This window comes from Leptopilina heterotoma, unplaced genomic scaffold (assembly GCF_015476425.1).
Source record: "Leptopilina heterotoma isolate Lh14 unplaced genomic scaffold, ASM1547642v1 Lhet_407, whole genome shotgun sequence".
NCBI classification, from domain to species: Eukaryota; Metazoa; Arthropoda; class Insecta; order Hymenoptera; family Figitidae; genus Leptopilina; species Leptopilina heterotoma.
This window is the reverse complement of record NW_025111069.1, coordinates 396,378-411,773: the sequence shown is the minus strand read 5'-3', so window position 1 is coordinate 411,773 and position 15,396 is coordinate 396,378. Positions and strand designations below refer to the sequence as shown.

General features: G+C 25.2%; 1 protein-coding gene across 1 annotated transcript; it reads left to right on the top strand.

Moving 5' to 3' along the window:
- Positions 1-12,242: 12,242 nt before the first annotated feature.
- LOC122506313 lies at positions 12,243-14,804 on the top strand. The gene is made up of 2 exons (XM_043618427.1): positions 12,243-12,480; positions 12,574-14,804. Exon 2 carries the CDS (start codon positions 13,551-13,553, stop codon positions 14,802-14,804), a length of 1,254 nt encoding a protein of 417 aa, XP_043474362.1. The 5' UTR covers positions 12,243-12,480; positions 12,574-13,550.
- Positions 14,805-15,396: the final 592 nt, after the last annotated feature.

Below are 15,396 nucleotides of genomic sequence, written 5' to 3'. Positions count from 1 at the left end.
ATTTGAGGTACCTAAGTATACTTATTACATTTTGTATTTTTCTTTTCCTTTTGAATTCAATGCTTATATTCAATAATCATTTGTTAATACTATTTCTGTCAGCTGATGATAAAATCTAATTCCTGATTTAAATGTACTAATTACCTATTGCTGAAGCTAAATTAAAAATTAGCTCTAAAGGTCCTTAAACAATGCTATTCATATTTATTGCTCTTTTTAAAATTTTCAGATATTTTTAAAATAATTTAAAACATTTTATAATTATAAATATCTAAATGAGGACCCTTAGAATTTAAATCCCATCATGCGGCATTTGTTATCAAAAGTCACCTTTAATTTTAATATTTCTATACCGATATTTAAGGTACCCAAAGTATACTTATTACATTTCGTATTTCTCTTTTACTTTTTAATTCAAATCTATTATTAAATATTTATATTTTAATACTATTTCTGTCAGCTGATGATAAAATCAAATTCCTGATTTAAATATACTAACTACTTATTGCTAGAGCTAATTTAAAAATTAGCTCTAAAGGTCCTCAAACAATGCTTTTCATATTTATTGCTCTTTTTTAAATTTTCAGATATTTTTAAAATAATTTAAAACATTTTATAATTATAAATATCCAAATGTGGACCCTTAGAATTTAAATCCCATCATGCGAAATTTGTTATCATGTCACCTTTATTTTTAATGTCTCTATACCGATATTTAAAGTACCCAAAGTATCCTTACTACATTTTGTATTTTTCTTTTCCTTTTGAATTCAAATCTATTATTAAATATTCATATTTTTATACAATTCCTGTCAGTTGATGGTAAAATCAAATTCCTGATTTAAATAAAATAATTACTTATTGCTAAAGCTAAATTAAAAATTAGCTCTAAATGTCCTTAAATAATGCTATTCATATTCATTGCGCTTTTTAAAATTTTCAGATATTTTTAAAATAATTTAAAACATTTTATAATTATAAATATCTAAATGTGGACCCTTAGAATTTAAATCCCATCATGCAGCATTTTTTTATCAAAAGTCACCTTTATTTTTAATATTTCTATACCGATATTTGAGGTACCTAAGTATACTTATTACATTTTGTATTTTTCTTTTCCTTTTGAATTCAATGCTTATATTCAATAATCATTTGTTAATACTATTTCTGTCAGCTGATGATAAAATCTAATTCCTGATTTAAATGTACTAATAACCTATTGCTGAAGCTAAATTAAAAATTAGCTCTAAAGGTCCTCAAACAATGCTATTCATATTTATTGCTCTTTTTAAAATTTTCAGATATTTTTAATATAATTTAAAACATTTTATATTTATAAATATCCAAATGTGGACCCTTAGAATTTAAATCCAATCATGCGAAATTTGTTATCATGTCACCTTTATTTTTAATGTCTCTATACCGATATTTAAAGTACCCAAAGTATCCTTACTACATTTTGTATTTTTCTTTTCCTTTTGAATTCAAATCTATTATTAAATATTCATATTTTTATACAATTCCTGTCAGTTGATGGTAAAATCAAATTCCTGATTTAAATAAAATAATTACTTATTGCTAAAGCTAAATTAAAAATTAGCTCTAAATGTCCTTAAATAATGCTATTCATATTCATTGCGCTTTTTAAAATTTTCAGATATTTTTTAAATAATTTAAAACATTTTATAATTATAAATATCTAAATGTGAACCCTTAGAATTTAAATCCCATCATGCAGCATTTTTTCATCAAAAGTCACCTTTATTTTTAATATTTCTATACCGATATTTGAGGTACCTAAGTATACTTATTACATTTTGTATTTTTCTTTTCCTTTTGAATTCAATGCTTATATTCAATAATCATTTGTTAATACTATTTCTGTCAGCTGATGATAAAATCTAATTCCTGATTTAAATGTACTAATTACCTATTGCTGAAGCTAAATTAAAAATTAGCTCTAAAGGTCCTTAAACAATGCTATTCATATTTATTGCTCTTTTTAAAATTTTCAGATATTTTTAAAATAATTTAAAACATTTTATAATTATAAATATCTAAATGAGGACCCTTAGAATTTAAATCCCATCATGCGGCATTTGTTATCAAAAGTCACCTTTAATTCTAATATTTCTATACCGATATTTAAGGTACCCAAAGTATACTTATTACATTTCGTATTTCTCTTTTACTTTTTAATTCAAATCTATTATTAAATATTTATATTTTAATACTATTTCTGTCAGCTGATGATAAAATCAAATTCCTGATTTAAATATACTAACTACTTATTGCTAGAGCTAATTTAAAAATTAGCTCTAAAGGTCCTCAAACAATGCTTTTCATATTTATTGCTCTTTTTTAAATTTTCAGATATTTTTAAAATAATTTAAAACATTTTATAATTATAAATATCCAAATGTGGACCCTTAGAATTTAAATCCCATCATGCGAAATTTGTTATCATGTCACCTTTATTTTTAATGTCTCTATACAGATATTTGAAGTACCCAAAGTATTCTTACTACATTTTGTATTTTTCTTTTCCTTTTGAATTCAAATCTATTATTAAATATTTATATTTTAATACTATTTCTCTCAGCTGATGATAAAATCAAATTCCTGATTTAAATATACTAATTACTTATTGATGAAGCTAAATTAAAAATTAGCTCTAAAGGTCCTCAAACAATGCTATTCATATTTATTGCTCTTTTTAAAATTTTCAGATATTTTTAATATAATTTAAAACATTTTATATTTATAAATATCCAAATGTGGACCCTTAGAATTTAAATCCAATCATGCGAAATTTGTTATCATGTCACCTTTATTTTTAATGTCTCTATACCGATATTTAAAGTACCCAAAGTATCCTTACTACATTTTGTATTTTTCTTTTCCTTTTGAATTCAAATCTATTATTAAATATTCATATTTTTATACAATTCCTGTCAGTTGATGGTAAAATCAAATTCCTGATTTAAATAAAATAATTACTTATTGCTAAAGCTAAATTAAAAATTAGCTTTAAATGTCCTTAAATAATGCTATTCATATTCATTGCGCTTTTTAAAAATTTCAGATATTTTTAAAATAATTTAAAACATTTTATAATTATAAATATCTAAATGTGGACCCTTAGAATTTAAATCCCATCATGCAGCATTTTTTTATCAAAAGTCACCTTTATTTTTAATATTTCTATACCGATATTTGAGGTACCTAAGTATACTTATTACATTTTGTATTTTTCTTTTCCTTTTGAATTCAATGCTTTTATTCAATAATCATTTGTTAATACTATTTCTGTCAGCTGATGATAAAATCTAATTCCTGATTTAAATGTACTAATTACCTATTGCTGAAGCTAAATTAAAAATTAGCTCTAAAGGTCCTTAAACAATGCTATTCATATTTATTGCTCTTTTAAAATTTTCAGATATTTTTAATATAATTTAAAACATTTTATATTTATAAATATCCAAATGTTGACCCTTAAAATTTAAATCCCATCATGCGAAATTTGTTATCATGTCACCTTTATTTTTAATGTCTCTATACAGATATTTGAAGTACCCAAAGTATTCTTACTACATTTTGTATTTTTCTTTTCTTTTGAATTTAAATCTATTATTAAATATTCATATTTTTATACAATTCCTGTCAGTTGATGGTAAAATCAAATTCCTGATTTAAATAAACTAATTACTTAATGCTAAAGCTAATTTAAAAATTATCTCTAAAGGTCCTCATACAATGCTATTCATATTTATTGCTTTTTTTTAAATTTTCAGATATTTTTAAAATAATTTAAAACATTTTATAATTATAAATATCTAAATGAGTACCCTTAGAATTTAAATCCCATCATGCGGCATTTGTCATCAAAAGTCGCCTTTAATTTTAATATTTCTATACCGATATTTAAGGTACCCAAAGTATACTTATTAGATTTTGTAGTTTTCTTTTCCTTTTGAATTCAAAGCTTTTATTCAATAATCATTTGTTAATACTATTTCTCTCAGCTGATGATAAAATCAAATTCCTGATTTAAATATACTAATTACTTATTGATGAAGCTAAATTAAAAATTAGCTCTAAAGGTCCTCAAACAATGCTATTCATATTTATTGCTCTTTTAAAATTTTCAGATATTTTTAGAATAATTTAAAACATTTTATAACTATAAATTTCCAAATGAGGACCCTTAGAATTTAAATCCCATTATGCGGCATTTTTTTATCAAAAGTCACCTTTATTTTTAATATTTCTATACCGATATTTGAGGTACCTAAGTATACTTATTACATTTTGTCAGAGTTGCATTCCGAGCGAGACGAGCGAGAAATATATAAGAACGAGAATCATTCTCGTTTTCCATAAGAACATCTCGTCTCATTCTCGTCTTAAAGGCGAGATTATATAATAACGAGAATCTCATGTTTTCTCGTTTATTTCTCGTTATAAAAATTCAAATAAAATAATATATGTGTAAATTATACACAATAAACTAAGAGTTATTAAAGAACTTTGCTTCCTAAACTAACACAGAAAAAGATTAAATAATTTAATTTATGGTATAATTTTTTCCATGAAAAGAATGTGCCTCTGAATTAAAATCAAATCACTTTTAAAACATATTGATTAAATAATCCTTCGATGGATTACAGCGTTAAGATTAAATCCTTACAGATTATTTTAATCCATTTTGGTATTAAAATAATACTCCATAAGTTTCTGTGATTACATTAATTTATATAAAAAGTATGATGTAGTAAAAACATTTTAAGTAATAATAATTCATATTTTTAATTTTAATATACTTAGAATTTTAATAATTTTCAATTAGCATGAAAAAATATATGATATAAATAATTTATTGTTCTACTTCTAGATGCATAAAAAAAAATAAAACATTATATTCTCAACATTAAATACAAACTTTAATTGACGAAAAATACAGTTATTCGATAATGCCAAATTAATAAGCATATGTGAAAAAAATATTAAAATTTTTTGTTTTATAATCATTGTACATTGATTTTCTCTTGAATTGAAGTTGCTAACGAACAGGTAGACCAAGAATTAAGCGACATTAAAAATCGTATAGATGAATCATTCAAACGATTTCGATCTTTCGTAATAGTTAAAGCACTCCTTGAGAATAAACGCTCAGATGACACTGATGTTGCTTGGATTGATAAATAATCCCTCGCCATTTTAGATAAAATTGGATAGGTTTTTTGGTGGCTTTTGCACCACTCTAGAATGTCGGTTTTGCTGTCAGCCCTTTTTTCTGAACAATAAATATTCAATTTTCTTTTCCAGTCACTAATGCAAACATTAACAGGATCTTCTTCAAACAATGAATTTAAATTTAAATCATCGTTTTCATCGCTGTCCAATATATCTTGAACATAGTTGTTGCAGTTTGGTTCATTGGTTATCTATAATTATTTAAATAATTATAATTGGCAGAGAAATTTAAAATTACAAATTGAAATTAAAAATAATTTTCATTGTGAAATATTATTTGAAGATTAATTTAAAAACTGTTTCAAAATTAAATATACCGTATTACTAACAATATTTTACAATTATTATTTGCTTTATTCAGATAATTATTCAAAAGAAAACAAAATTGGGCAGACATAAATTGCTAATTCAGGGTTGCCACAAGTCAGGGAATTTAGGGAAAAGCCAGGGAAATTAAAATTGGTCAGGGAAATCAGGGAAAAGTCAGGGATTTTTGTTAAAAGTACTGGAAAAAAATTGAATTTTAAAAATTGATGAGAAAACTCTGAATTTTGATCCTTTTTTTGTTTGCCTGGTAAACTATGAAATTACCACGAATTTTTACGAATTTTAATACAAAACCTTTAATTTTTTCTATTTCTGACAATAATTTCTTTTTGAAATAACTTAATTCTTGAAGAACTATCATAAAATTATTACTTATAAATTATTTAATGAATAATTTTACTTAAAAATTTCAAAATTAATTGGAGTTTAAAAAAGTTTCTTTTACAATCTTCATAAATAGATTAACTTTAAAGGTTTCAATTCAAAATTTAAATTATCTTCATAATATAAAATTTGAATAAAATTTCCCGCTAGAAATCAATTATTTTCATAAATAATAAAATTTTTCTTGAGAATTCAATTATTTTTATAAATAACAAAACTTAACGCAGAATTTCAATCTATTTTTTATACAATTTTAAATTAAATGATAGAAAATTGCATTTATTTTTAGAATTTTTCTTTAAATTCGCCGAAAGAATTCAATAATTATTATTAAAAATTTTGATAAAATTTTTTATAAAAATTAAATTTTAAGAAATATGCAATTATTGAATAAAATATTTATGTTTGTTTTTAAATTATTGAATTTTTGGAAATTTTCTAATAAAAATTAATTTAAAAATTAATTTTAGTTAGAATTTAAAATTATAATTGAATATTAAAAACATTATAGCGTGGATTTTTATAAATAATTGAATTTTGAAAAACGTTAAAATTAAAATCTTTGAAAGTTTGAATTTATAGTTACAATATTCTGATGATATGAAATAATGATTTTATCACTCTGTCATCTTAATTCATGTCAATTTAGGAAATCGACCACTCTGAGTGTTCAACTCGGAGTGATTGATTTTCTCATGTTTTATTATAATATTCACATAAGTAATTGAATTTGAGAATCTTAATTCCTATAGAAAAATAATAATGACTAAATATTTATTTAAAAAAGAAGTTATTAATGTTCTTCAGGGTCAGGGAAAAAGTGAACATTTTTTCTGGAAATCAGGGAAAAACAGAATTAAAATTTTGTGGCAACCCTATAATTAATTTAAATTAATAAAATAAAGACAAATCAAAGCAAAAATAAAAGTAAAAATGATAGTGATTAAATAAAATGTCATCAAAAGTAGAAGTAAAAGAAGAAAAAAATTAAAAATTAAAAAAAAAATAATATATTAAAAAAGCAATAATTTCATTTTTTTGAATTACTTGTTTTTCATGGTTCTGTATTGTTTGAGAATAATCTGCACTTAAGGCTGCTTCAATTTTTTGAACTGACATGGCCTTCATTTCTTTACCCCAAATCGTTTTATCGAAAGTTTCGACTTTAAACCTAGGGTCTAAAATCAGCACAGTACAGTAGGTCCAGTTCGTTTTCTTGTAGTGCTTCATTATTTTGGAGTATGCTGCTTGAAGTGCGTCTAAAACTATCTCTTCTATTGAGCTCAATTTTTCCAAATTATTAGAAAGCTTCTCAATGGAAGTTTCTAATTTATCCAGTAGTAAATTCACTCCAATGACGACTAAGTTTAAGGTAGGGTATTTCTCACCACTGAATAAATCTGTCAAGACTTTAAAATGACGCAAATATTTCGTGAGTTTTTTAAAAATATTCCATTCATATTCTGTAATCTTTAATTTTTTCACTTTCTGATTATGTTCACATAGTAAATTTATTGCCGGCTGCATTCTAATTGCTAGCATAATCATATCGTACGTAGAGTTCCATCTTGTTTTGACGTCGATGTTTGGAGACAGCATTTGAATATTGCAGGTTTGGCAGCAGGTTTTTAATTTGTTTTGCCATTGTTCGGAGTTTTTTAAAATTTTGAACAAGCTTCTCAATTTTTTTTTAGGATATGTGTATGTCGTCGATTCTGATTCTTCGTCTTCTTCCATGTCTCCTCTTTCAGTTGATTCACTTTCTTCTTCACTTTGCTCGCTTTCTTCATTATGTGATTCTTTATCATCGATATTAAAAACATTCAACATATCCTGGACGGAAAGATTTAAAATATGCGCTAGGCACCGGAAATGATGACTTTCAGAATCGAAATCTTTTATTAGTTTGCTTAATTCACTCATGCATGTCGTGTTGGCAGCAGCGTTGTCCATCGTTATTCCCATAACTTTTTCAATAATTTTATTTTCTTCGAGCATTTTAAAAAAACAAGCAGCTATATCTTTACCCTTATGTTGGCCGTGTGAAGGGCAAAAATCTATCACGAGAGATTGAAGGACCCAATTATCGTCAACAAAATGAGCAGTGATTCCAAAATATCTTCTGTTGGCCAAAGATGTCCAACCATCTATTGTAAACGATATTTTCGACGTATTTTGTTGTAAAATTTTCATAACAATTTCTTGTTTCTCGTAAAATTTATTTTCAATCAAACTTTTCAATTGGTTTCGTTGCGGAACATGGACTATTGGATTTATATATTGAAAGAAGTCTTGAGAAACCTCGTCGTCAAAGAAAGCAAAGGGTAAATATTTTGTGACTACAAAATTTACTAATTTTTCAAGGAATGTGTCCTGGTCAAATTTCTGAAACAAAATTAATCAATACTTTTACTTTCTTTTGACTTTTATTTTATTATTTTTTTTTAAATTTCTGAAACAAAATTAATCAAAACTTTTACTTTTTTTTAACTTATATTTTTGATTAATATTATAATTAAACTTTATAAAAGGGTATACAAATTTAAAGATGGTAAATATTAAACAGTATTAAATTCGTTACGTTATTTTTAAACAAAATTATCTTAAAGAAAAAATGAATGGTTTTTTATTGAAAACACAGGTCAACAAAAAAAGACTTACTTTTTTCTTATGAGATAGCGGAATGGTTTCCTATGTATTTTTGGACGCTGAACACGATCTCGACTTCCAAAATTGCCCATCACGTCAGGATTTTGAGAAAAGTGGGGGTAAAGACCCCAAAAACGCTTTTTTGAGGAATTTCAACATTTATTTTCTCTTTAACCTGACGTGCTAGAGACTTCCACAAGGTCTTAAATTAAAGCTTATAATGTGCACTAAAAGACCAATATCCATAAAATAAAAAAAATAAAAATTTTTTTCAAAAAATGGGATTGAAGACACCAAAAATTTGTGTTTTTGGATTGCTTTAATAGACTTTTTGCAATTGCTTGGATTCGCATGAAAATGGTTACTTGGGGCTTTTGGGGTCACTGATTACGAATCCGATATTAGTTTGCAAAAATTAAAAATGGCGGATTCGTAATCAGCGACCCAAAAAACCCTGAAATAACAATTTTCAAGCGAATCCAAGCAATTCTTAATTTTTACATCTGCCATCTTGGTTTCGCCGTTTTAAATTTTTGCAAACAAATATTGGATTCGTAATCAGCGACCCCAAAAACCCCAAGTACCCATTTTCAAGCGAATCCAAGCGATTGCAAGAAGTCTATTAAAGCAATCCAAAAACACAAATTTTTGGTGTCTTCAACCCCATTTTTAAAAAAAAATTTAATTTTTTTTTATTTTATGGATATTGGTCTTGTAGTGCACATTACAAGCTTTAATTTAAGACCTTGTGGAAGTCTCTAGCACGTCAGGTTAAAGAGAAAAGAAATGTTGAAAATCCTCAAAAAAGCGTTTTTGGGGTCTTTACCCCCACTTTTCTCAAAATCCTGACGTGATGATCAAATTTGGAAGTCGGGATCGTGTTCAGCGTCCAAAAATACATAGGAAACCATTCCGCTATCTCATAAAAAAAGTAAGTCTTTTTTTGTTGACCTGTGAAATTATAGAAAAAATTGTTAAGTTAAATTAAATGCTTTATCCAGATTCTGATTTTTATTCCTCGGTTTTTCAGAAAATTAATTTTTAATCAGCATAATTTTAAATATTTAATTACGTTTTTTGTTTTCGAAAACTCATCTTCTTTGGAGTTTTATTTTTAAATTCTAAACACTTAAATTTTAAGTTTATTTTGAATTGAATTAATTAAAAGAAAATTAGAATTAATTAAATGAAAATTAATATTTGAAATTCAAAAATTTAATATTAAATTTGAAATAATTCAAAAACAAATAAAATTTTTGTAAATATCTACAACATTACAAATGTTCAAGTGAACGTTGATATTTTTATTACTATATTTAATTTTTAGAATTCAGTGAGCAATTAATTTTCTTTAAAAATGACACTGAAAAAAATTAATTCAACAGATTAACCGATTAGTGGTCTATAATAATCAAAGAATTATTTATTTGAATCAAACAAAAATGACATACTTGAATCAAATAAATATTTTCTTGAACCAGATAAATTTTTCTTTAAACAAGATAATTTTTATTCAGTAATTCAAATAAAAATTTTAGAATCATAAGGTTCCAAAAGTTTAAACGAACAAAATATTTTTTTTTAATAAAAATTTGTATTGCAATAATTTTGCAGTATCAAAATTGTTATTAAACTATTTACTCGTGTTTGTTTTTAAACATCAGTATTTTTTATATCAAAATTTCGCTTTGTCGCATTTTTTCCCTTATATTATAAAATACTTTCATAAAATTTTTACGTTTGATTTTGGAGCAAAATATATATCTTTAAATTCTTTTTCATGGTATCTCTGAAGATGGCGTTGAAGTCCTGAAGTGTCCCCATCAGTCATTTTCAAAACTTTATTTATCGACGGCTCATTTGATTCACACACTTTACATCGTGCTTGTTTTAATTCGTTTTCGAAAAATATTTCAAAATACTTGGATAGAGGCGGTGCATGAAGTTTTCTTCGTTTGGAGGTTACTTGCTTTTCTGTAACCTTCTGTGGTACAGTACTTGACCTATGAAATATTTTTGCCTTTTTATATGATATATTAAATCATATATAAATTTATTTTAATAATATAAAAATACATTACAATATAAATTATTACAATTTAAATATAATTTATAAGACAATTATTACAAAATTAAAAATAAAAAAAATTGTTATAAGTAAAAAATAATTTTATAAAACAATTATAAATACAAATAAAAATAATTTTCATGAAACAAAATATTTACGAAGGTAAAATTTCGCAGTCATTTTGAGGTTCATTGTGATTTTCTGAGTCTTCATTCGAAGTCAAATCTTCACGTCCTTCATTACAATTTCTTTTTCTCGACATTTTACTTCTATTGCAGTTAATTGATTTGTTTGGATTTGCTTGACATTCAAAATAGAATATCCAACCGAGAATAACCAATTTGAATACAGCCTCGTAGAGACAAGCACAAACAAATGACACTATACATTTTTTTGTGAATCTATTCTCGTTAATCGAGAATAATAATAATACAGAACGAGAATTTCTCGCTCGGAATGCGACTCTACATTTTGTATTTTTCTTGTCCTTTTGAATTCAAATCTATTATTAAATATTTATATTTTAATACTATTTCTGTCAGCTGATGATAAAATCAAATTCCTAATTTAAATAAACTAATTACTTATTGCTGAAGCTAAATTAAATATTAGCTCTAAAGGTCCTCAAACAATGCTATTCATATTTATTGCTCTTTTTAAAATTTTCAGATATTTTTAAAATAATTTAAAACATTTTATAATTATAAATATCTAAATGTGGACCCTTAGAATTTAAATCCCATCATGCGGCATTTGTCATTAAAAGTCGCCTTTAATTTTAATATTTCTATACCGATATTTAAGGTACCCAAAGTATACTTATTAGATTTTGTAGTTTTCTTTTCCTTTTGAATTCTAATCTATTATTCAATACTCATATGTTAATACTATTTCTCTCAGCTGATGATAAAATCAAATTCCTGATTGAAATATACTAATTACTTATTGATGAAGCTAAATTATAAATTAGCTCTAAAGGTCCTCAAACAATGCTATTCATATTTATTGCTCTTTTTAAAATTTTCAGATATTTTTAATATAATTTAAAACATTTTATATTTATAAATATCAAAATGTGGACCCTTAGAATTTAAATCCCATCATGCGAAATTTGTTATCATGTCACCTTTATTTTTAATGTCTTTATACCGATATTTGAAGTACCCAAAGTATTCATACTACATTTTGTATTTTTCTTTTCCTTTTGAATTTAAATCTATTATTAAATATTCATATTTTTATACAATTTCTGTCAGTTGATGGTAAAATCAAATTCCTGATTTAAATAAAATAATTACTTATTGCTAAAGATAAATAAAAAATTTGCTCTAAATGTCCTTAAACAATGCTATTCATATTCATTGCGCTTTTTAAAATTTTCAGATATTTTTAAAATAATTTAAAACATTTTATAATTATAAATATCTAAATGTGGACCCTTAGAATTTAAATTCCATCATGCGGCATTTGTCATCAAAAGTCACCTTTAATTTTAATATTTCTATACCGATATTTAAGGTACCCAAAGTATACTTATTACATTTTGTAGTTTTGAAGCGATACAATCTCATGAGAGATTGACTCCTGGAAAATGTTACCGGTCCGACTTCAAAGTATTTCCAAAATTTAATTATTTTCGTGTTCTCAATATTCGGCTAAGAGTGGGGCTTGGCGGGTTGAATCGCGGGGTCGATGAAAAGTGCGATTGATTAATTTATTAATTGACTTTCGCAATTCATCGACACGGGATCAACAGCGGCTACGCTCTCACGTGCCGGCCGAGGACACGGAAGGTAGTTTTTTTTTAAATTCAAATTTATTTAAAAATTCAGTTTATTATTTTTTGTTTTGTAAAATATGTGTTCCTTTTTGTGTTAAATATAAAGTGTGGCCGTTAATGACCATTGGATACGGATTTAATAAAATGAAGATATTTATTTATAATATTGGACGAATATGGTGACTTGGAAGTCGGAACCGGTCGGGAAACCAAAATCTTCCTCAACAGAACGAGTATTCTTTGCCAACTGTTGGGTGACTCGTAAGTGCACGACCGTAATTAATAAAGTGGCCCTGGAGATTTCAGGTGCACAAATTTATAAATTTTGATAATTAAAATTAAATTATTATTTAAAAATGTCTATGTCTGATGGTATAAAAGAAAGAGAGTGATTTTAGTCGTGTGATGAATTGCGAATTATTCTTTTTAATTATTTTGTTTATTAATTTATTATTTTGATTGATTTCTTTTTAAATATTGTTATTTGGATGTGCGTATGTTTGTGTGTCTATTTGTCATTTTATTTTCTATACTTGTATAAATCCCTGACGTCAGGCCTATTTGAATTAAACTTTTGACGGAAATATACATTTTATTTCTTTTTGTAAATTATTTGTGTGTTTATTAATCGAGTATTTTGTATTTTGTGCAATTTCATTGTTTTATTTTATTATTTTAAATTCTTTGTTTTATAATTTTTATTGTTTTTGTATTTTGTATTGTCGCGGTTTTTATTTATTTTCATGAAAAAAGAAAATCGTTACATTTTGGCGCCCGAACAGGGACCAGACGCGTGCCCAACTTTTTTATTGTATTCTATAAATTTGAAAAATTTTATTGTTTATTTGAACGTTTAGAAAATATTTGAAAACTTATAAATTTTGTATAATGATTATTTTCTGTAATTATATAACGGTAAAATGAATGTATGATTTTTGTGTATATGAATGAGCAATTTGTATTATTTTCGATTGAAACAATAGCGCTGACAAAGACAGAAGTAAAACAAAGAGAAGGTGACAAATGTAATTAGCAAATTTTATTTTTGATTTCTGAACTTAAATTATTTTGACAATTTTGAAAATGAATGTGAACAACGAAATATTTATTGGAATGATTTTGCGAAAATTAAATAAAAATAATGATTGTTGTCGAGATTGTGCCAATCGAGTATTCGAAACTCTCAATGATGCATTTAAAACTTTTAATTTTAATTTTGAAAAATTTGATTTAGGAGAATTTGAAAATCCGCATTATTTTCTTGAACGTATTGATAAATTCTTTGTTTTGAATAGAATTTCTATAGATGAGCAGTTAACTATTTTGAAATATTTATTGCACGGCAAGGTGAAAACTTGGTTTCACATACAACAATCTCCGTTTATTGATATAAACGACTTTAAAATTAAATTTTTAAATTATTTCTTTTCAATTCCGATTCAAGTTAACTTTAAATTAAAATGGTATTCACGACGTTTCATTCCCAAAAGGGGAAATTTGCAGTCTTATTTTATGAATCAGATCTATGAAGCACAATATTTGTTTTCGGAAATGGATATTGGTGAAATTTTCTATAGAATAATTCAGCAGATGCCTAATCGCGTAAAGGATGCATTGGTAACTGTTGATTATTTAAATTTTGATAAAATTTTACAGTCTTTGGTAAATTTAGATTTGATTTATCAAGATAAACAAAATGCTCGAAACAATGAATGCAAAGATTTTTTAAATTATGCACCTCCTTTGATGCCTTTGTCATGCATGGATTTTGGGAAATTGGAGCAATCAACTAAAAATTTGAATATTAATGATAATGATGGTAGTAGTCAAGAAAGTTTAAGGGGGATCGATAAAAATGCTGTTTATAGGGGGATTGAATTTACAAATTTTGATTCGACAATCAGTCTCACTGAGCATGTTTGTGAAAAAGACTTTGTAAATAACACAAAATTATATAATATTGATGATTTTGATTTTCAAATGAATATTAATTCTTGTAATAATTCGATGAACGATAGTGGAATTGATTTAGAGATCGAAGAATCTCAAATTAATCAAAGTCAGGAAAATTCTAGGGATGAAGTTCGGGGTCAGACGACAGATGATCTGAATTCCACTTCGGAAGAATATTCTCCTGAAAGAAAGAATATAATAAACGATAAATTTTGTGATTTTTATAATGAAAAATTTTGTACTGAGAAATTGTTTGATTATTTTTGTTTGTGTAAAAAAATGTTGTTTGACATGAATTCAGCCTCGAGTTTAACAGCTGATAAAGATTTTAAATTTCGATTGATTGCTTCAAGAGATTTAGAACCTGACAAGGATGTTAAATGAGAGTGAAGGGTGTTGTTTCTTATGAATGTATTTTTGTATAATTAAATTTTTATGATTTTATTTGTGGATTTAAATTTAATATAATTATGGTAATTATATTACCTTAAAAAAAAAATCGTGCTCTAATCTGAAAGTTGCAACAAATTATGGTTCAGAGTTATATTTTGACAATTAATTTTGTATATGGTTCAGGCAGGTTCCATTGCAAGATTGTTCGAGAAATATACACTGCCATTTGTGCAAGTAAGAAATTATCAGTTCTGCCAGCTGTCATTTCGTTTTGGAGTTAGTAGTATCGATACATTTATTGTTATGAATATTTACTTTTGAATTTGATTTTTAATATGTTTAAAAAAAAATGATGAATGATTTGTGTTTATTTTTTATTTTTGTGAATTTTTATTATGTTTAATATTTACCATCTTATATTTAAGGATTTATGTTTGTTTATAGTTGACATGAGTATTCGATTGGTATATCTATATAAAAAAGGGAACAGAAAATGTTGAAATTTATTTATATTTATTAAAATGAACCTCATGATGAATTTGATATTATGTAATTCCGAATTATTTTGTAATTGTCATGAGAT